This window comes from Lytechinus pictus, chromosome 7 (assembly GCF_037042905.1).
Source record: "Lytechinus pictus isolate F3 Inbred chromosome 7, Lp3.0, whole genome shotgun sequence".
Lineage (NCBI taxonomy): Eukaryota > Metazoa > Echinodermata > Echinoidea > Temnopleuroida > Toxopneustidae > Lytechinus > Lytechinus pictus.
The window spans coordinates 3,702,685-3,722,949 of NC_087251.1; the positions used below are offsets into that span (position 1 = coordinate 3,702,685).

The 20,265-nt window shown below is 35.0% G+C and overlaps 1 protein-coding gene across 1 annotated transcript in view; it reads right to left on the reverse strand.

Moving 5' to 3' along the window:
* The window catches only part of LOC129265126 (tectonin beta-propeller repeat-containing protein 2-like), a 28,377-nt gene extending 9,179 nt beyond the window's left edge, over positions 1–19,198 (reverse strand). Inside the window, exons 1-8 of the mRNA XM_054903116.2 lie at positions 18,990–19,198; positions 18,210–18,454; positions 12,694–12,822; positions 9,412–9,546; positions 8,590–8,750; positions 3,763–4,217; positions 2,530–3,414; positions 394–2,056 (exon numbers count right to left, since the gene is read on the reverse strand). Coding sequence (XP_054759091.2) covers positions 394–2,056; positions 2,530–3,414; positions 3,763–4,217; positions 8,590–8,750; positions 9,412–9,546; positions 12,694–12,822; positions 18,210–18,454; positions 18,990–19,050 — 3,734 coding nt within the window. The 5' untranslated portion in view covers positions 19,051–19,198. The remainder of the gene's footprint in view (positions 1–393; positions 2,057–2,529; positions 3,415–3,762; positions 4,218–8,589; positions 8,751–9,411; positions 9,547–12,693; positions 12,823–18,209; positions 18,455–18,989) is intronic.
* Between the last annotated feature and the right edge of the window lie 1,067 nt (positions 19,199–20,265).

Genomic DNA, 20,265 nt, shown 5'->3' on the forward strand with positions numbered 1-20,265 from the left:
AGTGATGAAGTAACAGTAAAGAAACAAAAAGGAAGGACAGAAAATTGGCAATACAAGCAGAATTCATGTATATTTTAGAAGATGATAGGAAAAGAAATGAAAGATATATTAAGAATGGGAAACGATAATGAATGTTGATTAATAGCACTTTGACTCAAAAAGAAATTTGTAAGTTATGAAATTAAAACATTTCCAATATTATTGAAATAAACATGAGGTAAATTTTGGTCCATCAATTACCCTGACGATAAAGGAATCAACAGGACTTTGCCAATCTTGCCAATGACCCAACTTATGTGCCAGTGTATAAAGCAAAAATACATTAGTGAGCATCTTACAAGGGCCTTACCGTTACGTGACCAATATTCACAGGAAACTGGAGACATTACTTACTCATCATCGGGTAGTTCCATCCAGTTCTGACCTTGTTGTTTCCTAGAAGTGATTCCTGCTCTGTACACCACCTTGTCTGATGCTGTCCTTGCCCATACAACACCACTGTTAGCTGCAATCTGCAGAACATGGACATTGCTGTCAATGAAGGTGTCCTTGGTGTAAGGTTTGTCTCTGCTGATTCCCTTATGAACACACAGCTGTCCATTGTTCTTGATGATCCATGCCATATTCTCATCAAGACAAACATGGGAAACATCCTTGGAGACGTCAATCCACCGGATACCAACATGACTGCGCTGGGTAATTGCTGCACTTGAGCAGGCATGGCTGGTTTTAGGATTCACACGCCATACTATACTTCCAGATGGGGACACAGCAAGCAAGCGGCAGTGTGCATCTTTCAGCTTGCTCCATTTACAGGCTATAGCCGATGAAAGACTGTGATGAGCTCTATCACGGTTGTCCACATACCAGATGTGACGTTCAGATGCTATGAGCTGGTATATATAGTTTGGTGTGGTACATTGCATCCAGCTGCCAGCAAGCTTCTGCTGTATGCTGTCTGGCAAAGAAGATTCTCCTCCCTCTCCTTCATCAGATTCTTGACTTTCTGTCTCTGAGTTGTCACTATGAGAGGCTTCCTTTGAGTCATCTTTACGGACAGCCTCTGGAGGATCCTCAATATAAATAGATTCTTTCATCATAATCACAGTCTGTCTATACTTGGGATAGATATCGTCAAACTCTGATGTCGGTCTTGAACCTGTTGCAGATTGCCTAACAACATTATTGAGGAGCATGTGTTTCTTTCTTGGTGGCAAGACTGGCAGAGGAGATACATATTCATCATTTTCTTGGGCTGCTGGTGGAGAAAGTGGACGTGGAGAGGTGGTCTGATCTGGCTGTTTATCTTCCTCAGGGACTTTATTATAGTTAAAATCCTCCATTATAACACCTAACCTTCTTGCCTGTCTCCCTTCTTCTTCCTCAGCAGACATTCGATGTGGTGACCTTGGTGATCTGGGACTAACAATAGGGGACAATTCATCACCATCTTTCTTAGGTGGCATATCATTAGAGTTCAAAGACCTTGGTAAACTTATGCTCAATCCAGTACCTGCCAATCTATGACCATTCATTGGGTAACCTGACTCTGAAGGATTGTTATTTGCCGTATCAATTCTGTATTCATTCCGAGGTGTTTCTAATTCCAGAGAATTCTCAACATTGTTAGCTTTTACAAGTTCATCAGCATTGGATCTTAGTGACAAAGGTGGTGTGTAGATGCTAAGCTTTGGAGAAGATACAGCTGGTGATAATTTCCCTGATTTATCATCCTTCATTACATCTGGACCAAGTAATCTCTCTTCAGGGTGATCAATGTCAGATCCTTGATCACCTTTCTTGCCAGTACCTTCCACTACACCATTCCCTCCAGATGAATCTACCACATCTACAGAAAATGCTCTTAATCTTTCTGCAACTGCCTCTGGATCAACCCCTGATCTTGAAGATACTTCTCTTTCCTCTCCTTCCTGAATAGATCCTAACTTGGGTGTCACACGAGGACTGGGACTAGGAGTTGGTGGATCTCCATCAAGAACTTTACCTGGAGAAGATATTTGGTCCACCTCAACAACAGATGCAGAACTTTTACTACCTGCAAACACACAAAAGTAAACAAAATGAAGATGAAGATTTACAAAAGCAGGTGTATGCAACATATCATAACTTTGCACATGTCCAGTAACAAATGCTTTTGCTCTGCTATAAATGGTCAAATCAAGCTTGAAGTAATGCAATTGTCTACAGGACTTCCTTCTACTAAAAAAGGTATTGGATGAATTTGCATTTTTGTGATATAGCAATATTTGGAGGTCTTTCTTAATAAAAATACAACATCATATTAATTTGAACAATTATACGTCAAAATAAATCAGTGGTAAAAAGCACCTTCAATTTGCTTAGAAATATTAAAAGTTCATATTCAATTAGTATCCTCTAAAATAATTTTATTTTGTAACACTTGCAGAAAATTTGAGGACTATGGAAATGATTTAAAAATTCACACTGAAACAGAAAGGAGGCATGAACAATGAATTATACATAAATGAATTAAATAAAGGTGGTTACCTTTAACTGTCTTCTTCTTCTTCTTTGTTTTTGGCTTTGATTGGAACACAATGCTATCCGAATAACCACCGTCAATGTTCTCAAAAGTGTCTTGGGTAGTCTTTGATGCATAAGATATTCTCTTGCTTAGATTCTTAATGACCTTTGCTGATTGGTCCTCTTCAGGGTCCTCAGTGATTACAATAGAAACCCTATCAGCAGCAATGTGCTTGCTCCCTTTCAGAGCAGTTACTTCAATAGCACTGTTAAAGGATCCTTTAGGATCATCTTTGGTAACTGCTAAATTCTCATCCTCTGCTGACGTTGTGTCTTCCTTGCTAGGTTCATCCGCTTCAGTCTGGCTGACACCATTAGCACTTTCTTCTTTCACATGAGAGTTTGATCTACTCCTAACTCCAACTTCATGTCCACTGAAGGAGTTGGCAGGACTTCTGAATGGAGCGGTAGGAGATGTTAGCCCTGTTGGCGATCGCTCACCACTCATGTTGCTTGAGTTTATGACAGAGACCATCAATCGTTCTGACAGCATGGCTTCAGGAGTCCCAGGATCAGAGCTCTGCTGCTCTCCTTCATTGATGGATGATCTATCACTCTTAATGCTAACAGTGTCTTCAGACTTCTCAGGGATGGGAAGATTCAACTTAAAGGAACGCTCAATATTCCTCTCCATTTTATTCTTGGTTTCAGCAGCTTTGTCGGCCAGGTCATCTGCTGCTTTACTGAGAAAACCTCGCATGGAACTAAATTTGTTCTTTAATTTAGTAGAAGTCATCCTATCTGAGGACACTGTGGCACTAGGAATCAAGGTCATCTGAGAAGAGTTACCAGTAACTGTCAGCTTGGTGATTTGGATTCTGCCAAAGTCCTTTTCTGATTTAGATGGTTCTACAAAGAGGAAGATATAGAAAGATATTCCAATTAATTAGCCTAATCGATAAGTCAATGTATTGTAAAACATCAATATAATTATATCCAGTACTTATACAAATTTTAATTAACAAATAAAGCAATCGGCTGTAATATTCAACATCTAAAATAAAAGCAATATTGAAATGTATACCAAATCAATATTCATACACAAAATAAACTTAACATTTCATTTTATCTGAACAAACTGATGGTGTTGTCTAAGTTTGCAATCCCTTGTAAACAATTGTTTATTTTGCTCAACATTTCAGCTCAAAGTACTCAGATTAAAGATCCATTATTAGTCAATCTTTTGGATTGACTTACCTCTGGTTAGAGTCATTTCAGGAGCAGTAGCAATGCGGACCAGGCATCGCTCACATCCCTTCCTCAAGGCAAAGATTTCATGTCTGGTCACAGCAACCGACACCAAGTTTCCAAGCTCACCAAAATTACTCCCAACAACCAGGGCACCCTCTGGTCCAAAGGGCTGTAGGATAACAATAGCTGAGAGAGACCAGCTCACCAGAAGGCCATCACTGAATGGAAGGAGGTGGCCAAGCTGAAGATCAGTAGGTGGTGGGATTATTTCTGGTGGGGTATCTGGAAGCAGTTGAATCAATGGATGCTCCTTGCTGATGAGGTCTTTGAACATGATGGTTTCCAGGACAGTACCTTCAGTATTGGTGTGCCAAAGTCTCCAGCCAGGTCTAGCGACATAGGTGGTAGCATCACTGGGTTTGCACAGGCCTGGAACAAAGTGAGCACCATAGCTTCCAGTACTGCAAGATAAATAAAAGGAAATATTATTTTTGTCTTATATTAGAGAATTTACATAGCACATAACGTACATAATATTCTGTGTTAAGGCACCATGTCAAAAGAGAAGATATCATGGAAAATCAATCCTCACATTTCATCTTACATAGAGAAAATGGGGAATGGTGGAAATCTGCAATGAAAAGACATATAGTGTCTTCATCATGGGCATCCTGCTAGATAAGTTGCCTAATCACAGTAATATTTCTAAAGTGAATTAAAGATAAAGTATTTCATAACTAAGATATGCTGTACAAAACAAATGTACATGTATCCCCCAGTACTAATATTCAAATGTTGCAACAAGAATGAACAACTTTCCTCCCCAAAGCCAATATCTAGCCACAATTTGAACCTACATTATAAAAGACAGAGCATTGGTGACAGCAACACCAAAAGTGAGATTTGTACATTTTAGCAAGATGTACTTCTGTACACATATTTGAAAAAAAATCTATGAATGCTTCCATTTACAATGTAAAGCACACCCTAGCATTCTGCCAGATGCGCTACTTCACCTAAATTTCACTTTTCAGGAAATATAACATGTGGAGGTACATGAAAATGAATGATCAGCAAATGAGACTCTGTTTTAATTTGCAAAGCTTTCATGGTTTTTCTAAATGAAATAGAACATTTAATGACATGGAGAGAGATATTGGTACAACGAAACAGTAGATTAAAATGAATATATCAAAATGTTGTCATCACACAAATGTCAGAATTACCACACTCCATCCAAGGATCCATTTCTTATCATACTGAAACTAAACATGGCATGAATTGCGTTTTAATTGCAAATGGAGTGAAGGAGCACATTTCCTGTTTATCATATTTCAAAATTTAAGTCGATCTATTAAGCTTTGGTGAATATTCAATAATGTGATTTTTACAATTATTATCAAAATTGTACAAAAACTTTTGTAGTGACTGATAATCAATTATTAGTTGATTCTTTGAATGTTACATGAAGATATATCTCTACAAAGGCATTTTGAATGCTTTTCTTACAAATTTAGTGATTGGATATAAGAAAGCTATTATAAGGTTTAATATGTCATTTAATTTTCAGCTCATTCCATGCTTATAAAGGTTTTCATTTTGATCGGAATCAAGAGATTTACCCAAACTTAAGAGGGGTTTTAAGTTTAAGGAAACAAATGTGTAGCAAAACATTGTCATGAGCATTAGGAAATATGTGATCAATTTCACATGACTTCAGATATATAGTAATGACAGTCATATTGATAATCCTGAATAGTGAAATCCTTGGATTAAATCAGGAAGTTCATCATCTGTCAGAATTGGTATAAACAATGCATGTTTCTATACAAAACATTTGTTCTGTCAAATGGTTTGATTACATGTACCTAATAATTATCTTACTGTGATTAAAAACCACAATGTTATGAATGTAAGCAGAAAATTGTTGGAGTGAGAAGTTCAGTTTGATCTGAATCTATTATAACTCAGTGCAGGTCAGACCCAGTATGGTGAGGTCCCTCAAGTCTGCGCAGTCCCTTTTGTCTGTGCACGTGCATATCGAGAAAAAGAAGATACGCAACTACCACAAACTTCACCTAGTACCTGCAATACATGGACTGATATTCATTAAAAAATCTGACTCAGAATGTTAGAAAAATGATAAATTTTTGGCATTTCATGTGACAGCATCAAAATGCAGCCCTTCTCATCAAAATTGTGTGTAAAGTGAGTGGTTGCGCAGACAAGGGGGACCATTTTTTGTTCAATCTGAAAATGACTGGCCAAGGTTTTTCCAAGAAAATCATATTTCTTTCAAATTTTTATGAGATTTTTGTCACACTTACTCATATCAATATAAGGAACATTATCAAGTAATTTTTTTTGTGAATTAAAAAGAAATTTGTGTTAAATTCTAAGACGTCCCTGGTTGAATACATTGTAGTTAGGTGTGCAGTCATATATTTCACATCCGCAAAGGAAGTCAAGGCAAGTCACAAAACAAGCAAGCAAAGTCTTAAAATTTTGGTAGCAGATTCGCTGTGTGGAATTGACTACTGGCATTACATTGCAGTAGTGTAATCTTTTTTAATCAGAAGTTTTAAACATGATGTCTGTCCTTTCTTGCATTGAAAACAAATGAAGAGAGTATAGAAAAGGTATAAGATAAAGATTTGATAAATTTGAAGGAACAAAATATTGATATTGATATAATGAAGGACACATATATCATTTGCAAAGTCTAGAACTGATTATGTAGTATTTTTTAGAAAAATTAATGCCATGCTAGTTATATTGGGAAATTTTGTCAATAATGATTCAGTTTCACAAATATATAGATACTTCAAACTTTGTCATATAAGAAGATAAAAGTGATGCAACATTAGATTGTTTTTGCTGTTGCTGCTATTTACTATGTAAATGAAGAAATGTCCATTTCGGAAATGTTGGTTACATAGAATGAGGCAAAGTTTTTGTACAAGACTAAAAGATCTATACATGAATTTGAAACATTTTTATGCCAATTATTAACAAACTCTCGGAAGGAAGGAAGGAAAACAGTACAACATTTGTTTTCAATGCAGAAATCAAACTAGTAGACCATCAATACATTGAGCTGGAATAAAGATATTTTTGTCATTTTGAAATCAAGTTCTTTATAAAGCAGTCACAATGCATTAATATGACAATAAATTAGAAGTAATAATTCACAGGAGGAATGGATAAGGCAATAATAAGTCAATAACTTGAACTATTTTTTAAAGAAATTACTTGTAGGGTTCTGATCCTAAAACTCAGCCTTGGCCTTAAAGTTTGACTCAAGGAAAATAATGTGGCCTTGGCCTAAACTTTGGAGGTCTGAATTCCTAAGCCTTGGTCCCATGTAGTCAGGTCTTGGCCATGACATGAGCCTTGACCTTGACTTTCTGACCTAGTGCACAACACTGGTGCCATGACATCAATATGATACTGTATGTCTAATCATGTGAAATGAACGAATATTTGAATATAAAATGCAAATAATAATGACATTTGATTTTTACTATATACATGTATTTATGGAATAATGGAATAGGCCAATTTATCTACATACAGAATTGTATTAAAATCAGATTATTTTTGGTATATTCACAAATTGTAATTTGATTTTTATTTCATATGTAAATTTTAACAGTATAATTTTCACATTTATAAATGTTTGTAATAGTGGAATTGTAAACATGTGACCTGCCACCCCCAAAGCAACAATAAGTCACCAGGGAAGGTTCTCTGTGATTGGCTAAAAAATTATCTTGGTCTTCAAAAAGTTAAACTTAGAAAATCAGCTTTCTGAATGAATAATTTTTCTTCTTCATACTGTCAATATTGTAAAGTTAAGACCAGGTGCAAGAGTTTCTTTGAGACCATATTTTTCTGGATTAAGTGGAAGTTTTACAGAGATTACATAGTGTGCTTATCTCATGTCTGATCAAACCCTATTTGAACATTAAAACTTTCAGGCTCAATGGAAAGCTTAAAATTCACTTTTGGCAACTTATTGTTGGTTTTAGGGTGGCTGGTCACAAATGATACTACCATGAGCTATATTGTATATTGTATATTTAAGCCTATTAATGAACAACAAAATTAACACATTTGATATATTGATAATTATTCCACCATAACTCAACATACCTGATCCAATGAAAACTCATCCCTGACAATGCTTCCGATACTTTCCTGAATATGTCGTGTTCATGAATGGGTAAATTAGACTGTTTAAGTTACCTATTCCACTTATTCCAGATATAATTATTATGCAAATTTTCAAAAATACATGTCAACTTTGGAATAATGTGACAAGTGCAAAATCATAATATCAAACTTTTCAAACAAATAGCGAATCTGCAGAAGTGTAGTTCTAGATACAGACTCAAAGAATATAAACAAGTACTATGTATACATGGTATGCCATTGGGTATTAATATTTTTATTTAAATGAGGGGAAACACACTTTTTGTGGTACTTATGTTCAGCAGTATGTGTGTAATATCACCACCATAACAGGAAAAAAAATTATCTTTGTTGAACCATATTTGGGAAAGTACCAAAGGAATGGTTTAATTGATTTCCATCAAGATTCAAGAAGAAACTATACTCCACTTTTGTACGGGGGGGGGGGGGGGGGGGGTTCAAGACTACCCTTTTTTAGGTACTATTTGGAACTTTCCTGATATTTTTTTCTTGGTGATGTTTTAAAAAAAGTGAAATTTTTATGAGTTAAAGTATCTCCCTAAACACTAATGATCTTCTTATAACATGTAGTGTGATTGCATTATAATGACATTGGTTATGACATCAAGCTGTACTTACGACTTCCTAGGTTTCTGTCCAACCTGTATTATCTTATTATCTTCCTCTGGTGTACAGATAATAGTTCGTGCTGTTGTTGAAACAAGAAGTTTTTTGTGAGCATAGCTAAGCTGTACCACTGCTTCCTCTTCTGTTACCACACATGACGCTTGGCATTGATTCTAGGAAATAGACAAGGACTGTATATGATCATCACAAACAATACACAAATTAAATTCAAAGAACCATTGAAAAAATATGTATGTGAAAACGTCTTGTAAAATAATTCATGTGACATTCGTGTGACAACGACTCCTGATAATCTTCAAATTTGAAGGTCACTCAAAGTAAATGTAAAACTCTTTATGCAGCAGATTAATCAAAATATATTATATTCTTGAACACACAAAAAAGACACATCAAACAAATGATTGTTCAACACAATTTTCAAATCTTCCTAGATGTGAAAAACAAATTATCTGACATTCATTGTGATAGGGCTTCTACTTGATATTCTAAGATTTACATGGTGCCAATAACATAAAGAGCCACCCTCAGCAACATTCTACTCGCAATGTCGATGGAATCAAAGGTGACCACACAAAAATTTTCAGAGACAATTGTTGTTGGGATGTCTCTTGGTTGCAAAGCAATTAATCAATCAATTTCTTTAAAAAAAACAAATTGAAAATAAATGAAAATCATTCAAAATACAATGCCAAGAATTTATCTGTAAACTTGGGACAAAAACTCACATGGGCAAATTATTTAATTCAAAGGCAGGCATTTTGTAGTGGCATGTGTGAAGACAACAAACATTGATGAGCATGTGTGAATAGTTACCTCATAGAAGTCTAGTGTTGTCTGTATGACTCTACCCTGATTGTCTCCAGTGAATAATTTCATACCATTACTACTCCATTCAATACATGTTACGGGCTTGGTTTCATGTAAGTTCTCTACTACAAACTTCTTGGCCTGGAAGAAGAAAGGAGAATCATTCAGAGATTATATTGATTGATATTCATTATGAGAGAACAGAATAAAGTACAATATAGAGATACACGAGAGAGAGACAGAATGAGAAATAACAGTCTAGAAAAATCAAAGGGAAAATTATGTTATTAAAGAGAGAAAAAATGAGAAAATAGGACAAAGGGAATAAAGAAACGAGAAAATATAAAAGACTGTAATTCACACAATGTGAAATATATCAAACTTCATATAAATGTGCAACAGGGATATAGAGGGAAGAGTGTACTAGAAATAAACAGTTACATTTAACAAGTGGAGTGCCTCTGGCAGTCTCGCCTGCATTATGCGATTCGATATAACCAGTAGCGTATGCAGGATTTTTTAAAGGGGGGGGGGGGGGGGTTCGTGCTGAATGAAAAGTTTACAAGCCCCACATCCCCCCCCCCAAAAAAAAAAAGTCTTCACCAAAAAGTGGAGGTCATTTCGTACCAAAAAAATTGGACAAGCAAAAAAAAAGGGGGGGGAGTTACCAAAAAATGAAGGGGGGTTGAACCCCCATAACCCCCACCCCCTGTGTACGCAACTGGATAACAGATTGATGCTGATTTTGAAAACAGCTATTGAATAATTATTCACAAAAGAAAACATTAATAAAATACTACTGTATGTCCATTGACCCAAAATGACCTTTGACCATTATCATGTAACCTACAACATGTAATACGTGTGCAAAACAATCATTCATACTTGATTACCCTTATGTCTATTTTTCATGAAGTACATGTAGATCCATAAATTGTCGTTATGCCAATTCAACTAATACCCCCAACACGGCCAAAGTTCATTTTCCTTAAATGACCTTTGATCTTGGCCATGTGACCTGAAATGCACACATGATATTCAGGGATACATGGTTGCTCTTATGTCCAATTTTCATGCACTAGATCCATAAAAAATGACAAAGATATGATGACAATTCCACAAATACCACCAACATTACCAAAATCCATTGACCCGAAGTGACCTTTGACCTTGTTCATGTGACCTGAAACTCGCAAAGGATGTTCAGGGATACATGATTGATGTCAAAGTTTCATGACCTACATGTAGATCAAAAAAAGTTCAAAGTTATGACAATTCAAAAACTTAACCTTGGTTAAGATTTCAATGTTGACGACGCCACCACCGCCGTCGGAAAAGCGGCGCCTATAGTCTCGCTCTGCTATACAGGCAAGACCAAAATGAAATTAGAATCAAAAGTAGAAAGTATTGGCAATTTTATCACTTTTAGTATCACATGGATCAATTCAATGTGATACAAAAAACTCAGATTGACATTGTTTGTGATATAAACATCACACATACATGTACAGGTTCAGGATTATGAGACAAAGATAAAAATATTTTAAAAAGGATTCATACAAAAATTGTATAAAATCATGGAATGAACACTGTTTATGCACAGCATGTCAATGTACTGTATAGACAACCGTAAAAGTAATTATTGTTTTCGCAATTTGCCTCATCATCACAGCATCATAAAAACCTGCTGATTATTCTGACATTAAGAAAGAGGTCATGCCAGATATCAATGCTATCTCCTATCCAGAAAATAGCTAGATAAAATTTTCAATACAGGTTGGACTTTTGCCCCTACTGAACAATGTGCTACACAGCTTCTATTTACAAGCTAAACTTGGCAGTAAATAATGAAAGGTTTTGAAATCATGGTTTCTGCCATACATCTTAAAGTTCTTGCATACATGTAGTGTACACAAAAGGTTGTGAAATGAGAGACTGAAACACAATACACCGATAATTGTCAGCATACATGTAGTTGGGCATGTGATACTGCTTGTAAAAAGAACTGTCAACCCAACAGAATTCTAAGCTTGTTTTGCTTATTTCTCAGCAACTACTCATTTTCTACCAGAATAAATTTGCTTTTTTTTTCAAAATTTTCAAAGCATGTAAGCAAATACGGTCAGTTTATCAGATTTAGATCAAACCCTTTACGTGATTGCTACCAAATGTTTTATATTCAAAGTCACAATGAACTTTAATTCAAATCATTGTTATCTTATCATAATACATGTGCATCTATATGTGATTGCTCAGAATATACTTCTACCAAACTGGGGAGAAGGGTAGGTTGGGGAATCACACAAACACTCTACTGAATCATTCTTTAAAAGGAGCTATTGATTAAAAAAATTATGACTCCACAAGAATGACTGGAATATACATGTAATCAAAAGAATGACCTGTACCAAAGTATGTACATGTATTACAGCTCATAGCATTCTTATTCACCTCTGTAGTTTCCTCTTACTTTGTATGACTTCATCAGGAAAGGGACTTTGGACTTTCTATACCACTTCTCAGGTATTAATAGTCTCACATGATCATATAAGTTTACTAATACATTGATGATCTAAGACTAATACACTGTTTATCTCTATAAGTTCTAGATATTGCAAAGGTTCAGCTGTTTATTAATCTTCATATTTCTCATTTCCTTGTTATTTTTTATGTTAACTTTATTTGTGACATTTTATTTTTTCATTGAACATGTTCTTAGATAGTGTGCAGTCCAAATGACATTGAGCAACATGTGGGATGCATCTTAAATGATTGAAAATTCAATTCACTCATTAATCCTGAATAAAATTCAATACAGCCAATGACCAAAACTACATACATTCAACATAATTATAAATAAAAAATAGAAAAAAATACATTTTACAAAGTGAACATTTTGCCTACCAAACTTAAACTTAATTCAGAAAACCTTCCAGGTAATGGGCAAAGATGTTGTTGTTTTTTTAACAATAGTATCAGGTTCATTAAATATTTCATTCATTTCAGAGTAGTAAAATGTCCAATTACTCTTAGTGATCCGATTTACTTACTTCTTTCACTTATACATGTGAGAGCTTCAAACTTTTTCAGTTAACCTGCTTCCAGATATTATACAACATGCAAGTTGCACACTATCATAACCTGAATCTTAATGTAATTTCAGGCAGTTTATCTTGAAAAATTGCCATGGCTGCTCATGATTTTAAATGAGTAAACAATAATTAGCGGTTTAATACAGAGCATGTGCTGTAGATCCAGAGCATAAGGGGGGGGGGGGGTCACATTTACCTGTACAGAATGCCCATGAGATCTTGATGGAAGAAGAAATATCTCAACATGTCCATTAGAAGTACCTACAGCCAACTGATGATCCAAGCATGTCAAAAGCTTTACACTAGTCACATGAGAGTATTTATCCTACAAAGATCAAGACAAGGAAAATGCATTTGTAAACACAGAAATTCAAAGCCAAGAAAAGAATTTACTATCAATTACTTGTCTTATTCTTGTATAGTTTGAGCTGTAATATGGCTTCATTATGTAGTTTTGGGTTTGTTTTTTTAAAGGTGCCACTGTGTGTATTCTTGGCTGGGAAAAACATTAACATAGTAACATAGGCTACATGTACAGTATAAAGATACAAGATTTCCTCCAATTCTTACTGTAAGTGAAGTTCTTACCGAGATGATTCATTATCGATATTGTTCACTTACAACTTTTACCCTCATTCAATCTCCATCTTTTCAAATTGATCTCAAACCTTGAAATTGATTGAATGATATAGTTGAGAAAAAAAAATCTTATCTATTTTTTGTATAAAGTATCAAACCACACTATTCTTATGTTATCCAAGAAAACCAATCCAATAATTTGTTATAGTGCTTTTTCTTTTTGTTTACAAAGTGCTGCACACACACTACTCCATGTTTGGGCCACTAAAACAATATTTCAATACTTAAGAATGATCAGCTTTAATAGTCCATGCAATCCATTGCTCTCTTTGCAAAATAGATGGGACTTTAATGGCAATGGTAATGAAATTCTGTAGAAGAAAGATATATCCTTGCAAGATTCAATCAGTTTTAATAAATTTTCAAATGGATTTTAATGCTTATGAACAATAATTTATTTATTAACAATAAATTCATTCATGAAAAATATGAAAGACAGGCACACATTGGCAAACAATAATTAAGTTTTAATCTGTTTAGTTACTTTGAATAATCTAATTTGAATACAACTCTTAACATCACTGGAATTACATACTATAGTATACATGTATATATTCATCAAAGAATTGATCTGAGTCATACATGTCTGTCAGTTTGTTTGTTTTTCAGCAGGAGATATAAAGGCCAAGGGTTCTGCATACAGAGGTAAATCATCAATTCCATGTTCTGTAGATAAGGATTCTCTCTTCATTTATTATAATCAATGAATGCACACATTTTGTTCATGATGTGTATGTACATGTATAAATACTAAAGTGTGATGAAGGCCTCATCTCAAGCATACATGTAATACTGAAAAAAATGCTGGTACAGTGCAGTATTTAGACTATTTACATAGTTCATGTCAACTGACAAAGTGATAAATCCTGGTACATGTACATACATGCAAACTATGTGCTGTTTACATGAATGCCCCCTGTTAGTTGATAAATCAGAACTGACTTCATTGATCAATGAAAATTCCTTAAGGGATAACATTTTTGAAAAATCAATATCAATTTCTCAGTTCATTAATTATAGAATAGAATAGAATAGAAATGGTTTATTTGAACAAAATAAATAATTCGCGGCCCGAAGGCCGAATTACAGATTTTCAGACATAAAATCAAATACACAATATACATAAAAATTACAACATAATGAAAACCGGGAATTAGAAACACAATCAATTACGTAAAAAAAAAAATTAAAAAAAAAAAAAATGCCTGAGGTAAATAATACATACATACGTTATTGCGAAATCAATCATCATTGTAATACAATCATTCTATATCCATTTATTATTTGATTCATTATCATAATTAATCTAAGATTTTATTATTATATTTTCATCATTACTATTAATATCATATTACTATCCTTTTATTATTCACATTATCATCATAAGAAATTAAGTATTGCACATAGAGAAACATTGACGCTTTGTACTACACTCATAAAAAAATAAAAGATGTTCGTTCATAGTCTACCACTGGTTTACATATTGTTACCATGTGAGTAGTTATAGGTCAAAGTAACTGGAAAATTAAGGCTATAATTGTGTAGGAAGGCTAACAGATGTATTTAAATTCCGGAAGGCTTGGCAATAAAAAAAAACTTTGTGAGAACACATACATTATTTGATATAAAGAACGATTAGCAAACGTGCGTTAATGCAGTTGTTATGAACATAAAAAAATTAAACGACAGAGAGAGAAAAAAAAATCTAAGCTCAGTTCGGTGTGGGAAAAGTAATTATCTAAAGGCAAAGTAATCAAAATCTTAACAAAAATTATGAGAATTTTCAGTTACATAGAGTCAATAAGTCGATAAGGTAAGGGATGGCACTTTGTCGAAGTCTTTGAGTCCTACATCTCAATTGTTGCCTGACCCTACTATTTCTTAGGGTTCTGCCGACACCCTTCGGCTTAGGGATCAGGTGTGATAGTCTTTCATTCTTTTCCAGTTTCTGTGCAAAGGAAAGACATAAATCTTTCCTTCGATCTGCAAGAGACTTTAAGTGAAGTGATTCTAGTGCAGAGTCATATGATGTGAAGCGGGGACCTAGAATAATTCTTACAGTTCTCCTCTGAATTCGTTCTAGGGAAGCAATCTGTTGTTTCGTGAGTCCGCCGTTCCACACAGGGCACGCATATTCCAGGAGGGGTCTCAAGTAACCAACGTAGATTTTGCACAGATCATCCACACAAAGACCGTGGCTCCTCAATATCCTGATCATGTACATTCTCCCATTCGCTCGCTGGAGCATGTAGTCTACATGACACTGCCACTTAAGATCACTTTGAAGTCTCACTCCAAGAACTTTAACAGTGTCCAGAGTTTTCAATGACTGGCCATTAATTCTGAACACTGGGGGGTCAGGAGGCGACTTCATGAAACATATTTGCATTGCTTCACATTTGACTGGGTTGAGGGTCATTCCGTTAAGGTGGGACCAATCTTGTAACTTCCGTAAGGCATTCACAGTGAGCTCCGGGGATTCATATGCAAATCTTGTGTTAATGATACTCATATCATCTACATACTTCCAGTGTAATAGATGGTCACCTTCACAAGCATCGTTGATGACAGCAAGGAACAGTATCGGCCCCAACAATGTTCCTTGAGGTACACCAGCGTGTAGTGTAGTCCAATCTGAGACAGAGCCCTGGTAGCGAACACACTGCTTTCGATTGGTTAGAAAATCCATGACCCATTGCACAAGATCAGGAGCTACTCCGTAGGCTATTAACTTCTGTAACGCTATGGTATGATCAATTCGATCGAATGCCTTACTGAAGTCTGTTAGGATAAGGTCAGATACTGATTTACTTTTCTCTGCATGCATATACAATATGTGCAACATATCTACGAGGTAATGACATGTTGAAAGCCCTTTCATGTTCCCGTATTGTTTCCTGTCGAGATGAGGCGCTAGGGTTTTCAAGATCCATTTGACAACAAATCCTTCGAAGACCTTTACAAAAGAATCCGTCAGGGATATTGGCCTTAAATTCTCAATCACTGCAGGGGTACTCTTAGGCACAGGTATTACCACTGCCTTTTTCCACACTTCTGGTACGCAGCCTTCGGCTAGTGATGCGGAATATATATCTGAAAGCGGTTCGCTTATTTCACATGCGAATTCTTTTATGATACGAGGAGGCATCGAGTCAGGGCCAACTGCTTTGCTGACATTTATTTTCTTCAGCTGCCTAAACACTTCCCATGGTTCGATTCGTGGAGGGGGTGACGGTGAAGGTAGGTATGCAGGCAGATCTTCCCTTTTCATAGGAGGAACGTCACTGGCGGTTGAAGTGAACATTTCATTGATCTTATCAGCGATCTGCTTATTGTCGTCAACTCCTGGAACTCGAATGCTAGTATTACTTGACCCCGTATTTGTCATAACTTTAATCTGCTTATACCATTCTGCAGGGTTTGACTTCTTGTGGATTTTGATTCTCTCAACATAGTGATTCTGTTTAGCTTTCTTGATCTCTCTGCTGACACGGTTCCCAATAGCTTTAGACAGAGCTATGTCGTTCTTATGGAAAGCTCGCTGACGATCCTGGATTAGTGCTTTAATTGCAGGAGTCATCCAGGGTTTATCACAGCTGTGCATCTTTACAACTCGTGTCGGTAAGAAACGATCAATCATACCATTCATCATTTTGTAGAACAAGTCAGTCTTTTCATTGACAGATGATGTCTCGAGGACCGGAGACCAATCACAGCCCATGATAAAAGATCCGAATTCTCGTAGTCTTGAATCTGGCAATGGTCTTGTGACTCTCTTCACTACTTTATTATGATGGTTACATGGTATGGTAGGTGTCCAGAGAATAGCATTGTGATCACTTGCACCAAGAGGGCATGTGATCAGCGGTTCTTGGTATTGGACAGAAAAGTTCGTTATAATTTTGTCCAAGGTTCTGTCTTCTCTTGTTGGTTTATTCACCACCTGCTTGAATCTTCTATCCCGCAGGAGTGGGGACAAGTCTAGTTGGTTAAAGTCCCTTTAATTGTAATTAAAGGGATGGTCCGGGCTGAAAGTATGTATCTAGCTTAATAAATAGAGTAGAATTCACTGAGCAAAATGCCGAAAATTTCATCAAAATCGGATAACAAATAACAAAGTTATTGAATTTTAGAATTTAGCAATATTTTGTGAAAAACAGTCGTCATGAATATTCATTAGGTGGGCTGATTATGTCACATCTCCACTTGTTCTTTTGAATTTTATTATATGAAATTAGGTTAATTCAAATTTTTTCCTCCAAGAACTAGAAAAATTGGATTGTCAAATGATTTAGTGCATTAGATATTTATAATGAAAAAAATATGATTTTATGTTATAACATAAGAAAACGGAAAGTGGAGATGTGACATCATCAGCCCACCTAATGAATATTCATGACGACTGTTTTCACAAAATATTGCTAAACTTTAAACTTCAATAACTTTATTATTTGTTATCCGATTTTGATGAAATTTTCGGCATTTTGCTCAGTGAATTCTACTCTATGTATTAAGATATAAATATTTTCAGCCTGGACCATCCCTTTAAGTGTTGATCTCTTGGACAAAGTAATCTGCAATAATTCATTAAAATACTATGGATGAATTCGTCTACACAGTTCAAAACGGATCAATTGTGTACTGAAAAAATACAAAAAAAAAAACTTGTTTAGTCTATCAACAAGAGGTTACAGCAAGTAATACCAATACCAGTAACAATGATACTGGAAGTACTCATTTCCTACAACAATAGATGGTTTATCAATTATATTTTGTTCTGATTTATAAAAAGAAAGTTCATATACGTACATGGACATGTACAGGTATACAAAATAATTTAGCACAGGCTGTGTTGATGAATAATTATTTGACAACTAGATGTAAGAAGATTTCCAAACTTTAAATCTATTGAATAATCAATATAGTTTTATGATTTGTTTTATTTCATAGTTTTTTTTCCTACCATTATTAACCTTTCATTATGATGAATAGAGCATTGGTTAAAAATTGCATGAACAGTTGAAAGTTGCAATAAATTTCAATTAAGTTTCTTGCAAGAGTTTGTCTTCTTACCTCACATCTCAGCTTTGCTAGTTGCTGCTCCTGCCTGTCAAACACATACACTATAGAGATATTGGATCCCAACACAATGAATTCACTGCTCGCATCAACACATGTAAATTCCACATCGATATTGGATTGACTGAGGGCGAGTACCCGTTGAGCCTTCTTAGGAAGCAGCCGAAAAAGGGAATCCAAAGGAGCATATTCCCTTAGTGTTACCAGCTCCAGTATAGACACTGGTCTACTCGCCATTCCTGAGAGAAAAACAAGAATCATCTTCTGTCATGGTTTCTTCACATGTAGGCACCACTTTCGGTAACTAAAGAATTCCCTAATGTTCCAGGGGGGGGGGGGGCTCTCACTTATTCTAAAACTGCTTTGACAATGATGAAATAGGAGAATCAGAAGGTAAAAGATGTTGAGTGACTTTGATTCCATCTGACATCAAACACCAAGAGCAACTCTGATTTTAATCTATTTTTAATTAAGGTACAATTTCTGATGAATTATCAGAACTTGGCCTCAATAATGTTTTCGTCTAGACAACAAATTACAAGCTTACAATTACATTTAAATGAACATCATACAAAAAAATTCATCAAGTCTACATCAAAAATGACAAAAAAGACTTAATGACTTAATAGGTTTCTCTACATCCATCTAGTGGGCTGACACTTTTCTCTTTGCCCTTTTTATTATGTCTTAAGGAGGTTTAAATGTCCCTTAAAGTAAACCAAGTGCCTTTTATGAAAATCATCCATTTCCCATAATAGTCAATGGAATACTCACTTGAACCAAATGGAGAAATGAAATCATCTCCTTCATCCTCTGACTGATATTCCAATCCCATTATTACACACCATAGAGCATAGCATACAATGAACTAACTAACATTCACTGGAAGTGATCTATCTCTCTCTCTCTCTTTTACAATACAGAATCTGGTTCTCAAGTTTTGTTTTTGCTAAATGCTGAAAAAAGCAGCATTGTGGTGTATCCTACATTGTGACGCATGAGAAATAGAAGCAAAATAGGAAATGAGTATGTGAGAGAAAGAGAGACCTGTTCAGATACAAACATCATGATTTATAGCAGTGATTTTTTCAGTTTAATTGATGTCAAGCCCTTCACAACACCTTAATTCATATTTGTACATGTATAAGCCTAAAACACTGTCAGACAAAATGGCAAATTATTGCAGTACTGAGGCCTGTATCAATGTTGTTCAGTAAGAATAGTAGTCAATGCATACAATTTCTATTTAAAGGGGAAGTTCTCCCTGATGAAAACTTTTGTTGTAAAAATAGAAGAAAAAAATACAAAAATATTGGTGAGGGTTTGAGGAAAATCTAATAAAGATTAAACAAGTTATTAGAATTTCAAGTTTTTGATTTGTGACGTCCTAAATGAACAGCTGCCCAATATGTTATGTTTGTGTATTGATATACTGAAGGTAAAATAAAAACCATTCCAATTTTCTGAGAAAATGACATTTCATTGATTTTTACCTTACAACATGTAAGAAAGCTACCGGCATACATATGAAGTCACAAATCAAATAATTAAAAATTCTAGTAATAACGGGTTCATCCTTTGATTTTCCTCAAACCTTCTCCAATATTTTTTTTATTATTTTTTCTGCTATTTTTACAATAAACTTTTTGTCAGGTGAACTTCCCCTTTAAACAAGAGGTGCTTCTTTATCTACCAGTATGTCAAAAAAAGTGTTGCATTAAAGGGGTACTCAAGGCGGAAAATATCATTTGAACAGATTAGCGATCAGCGATTAGATGAAAATATCAGAATCAGACAAAAAATGACTGGTATAACATTCTTAATTTGTGCATTATTTTGGTGAACAGTTCTATGCATGTACATGTATTCATGAATATTCTTTATTGCAATGAGCAAGCTGATGATGTCATATCCCAACTTGTTTTTTTTTTGTTATGAAATCACATTTTGTCATCCAAGAATGAAAAAAAAATGAATTGACTACTGATTTTATGTCTAAGAAAATCATTGTTGTGAACTTTTTTGTTACAAGGGGAACAAATCTTGGATT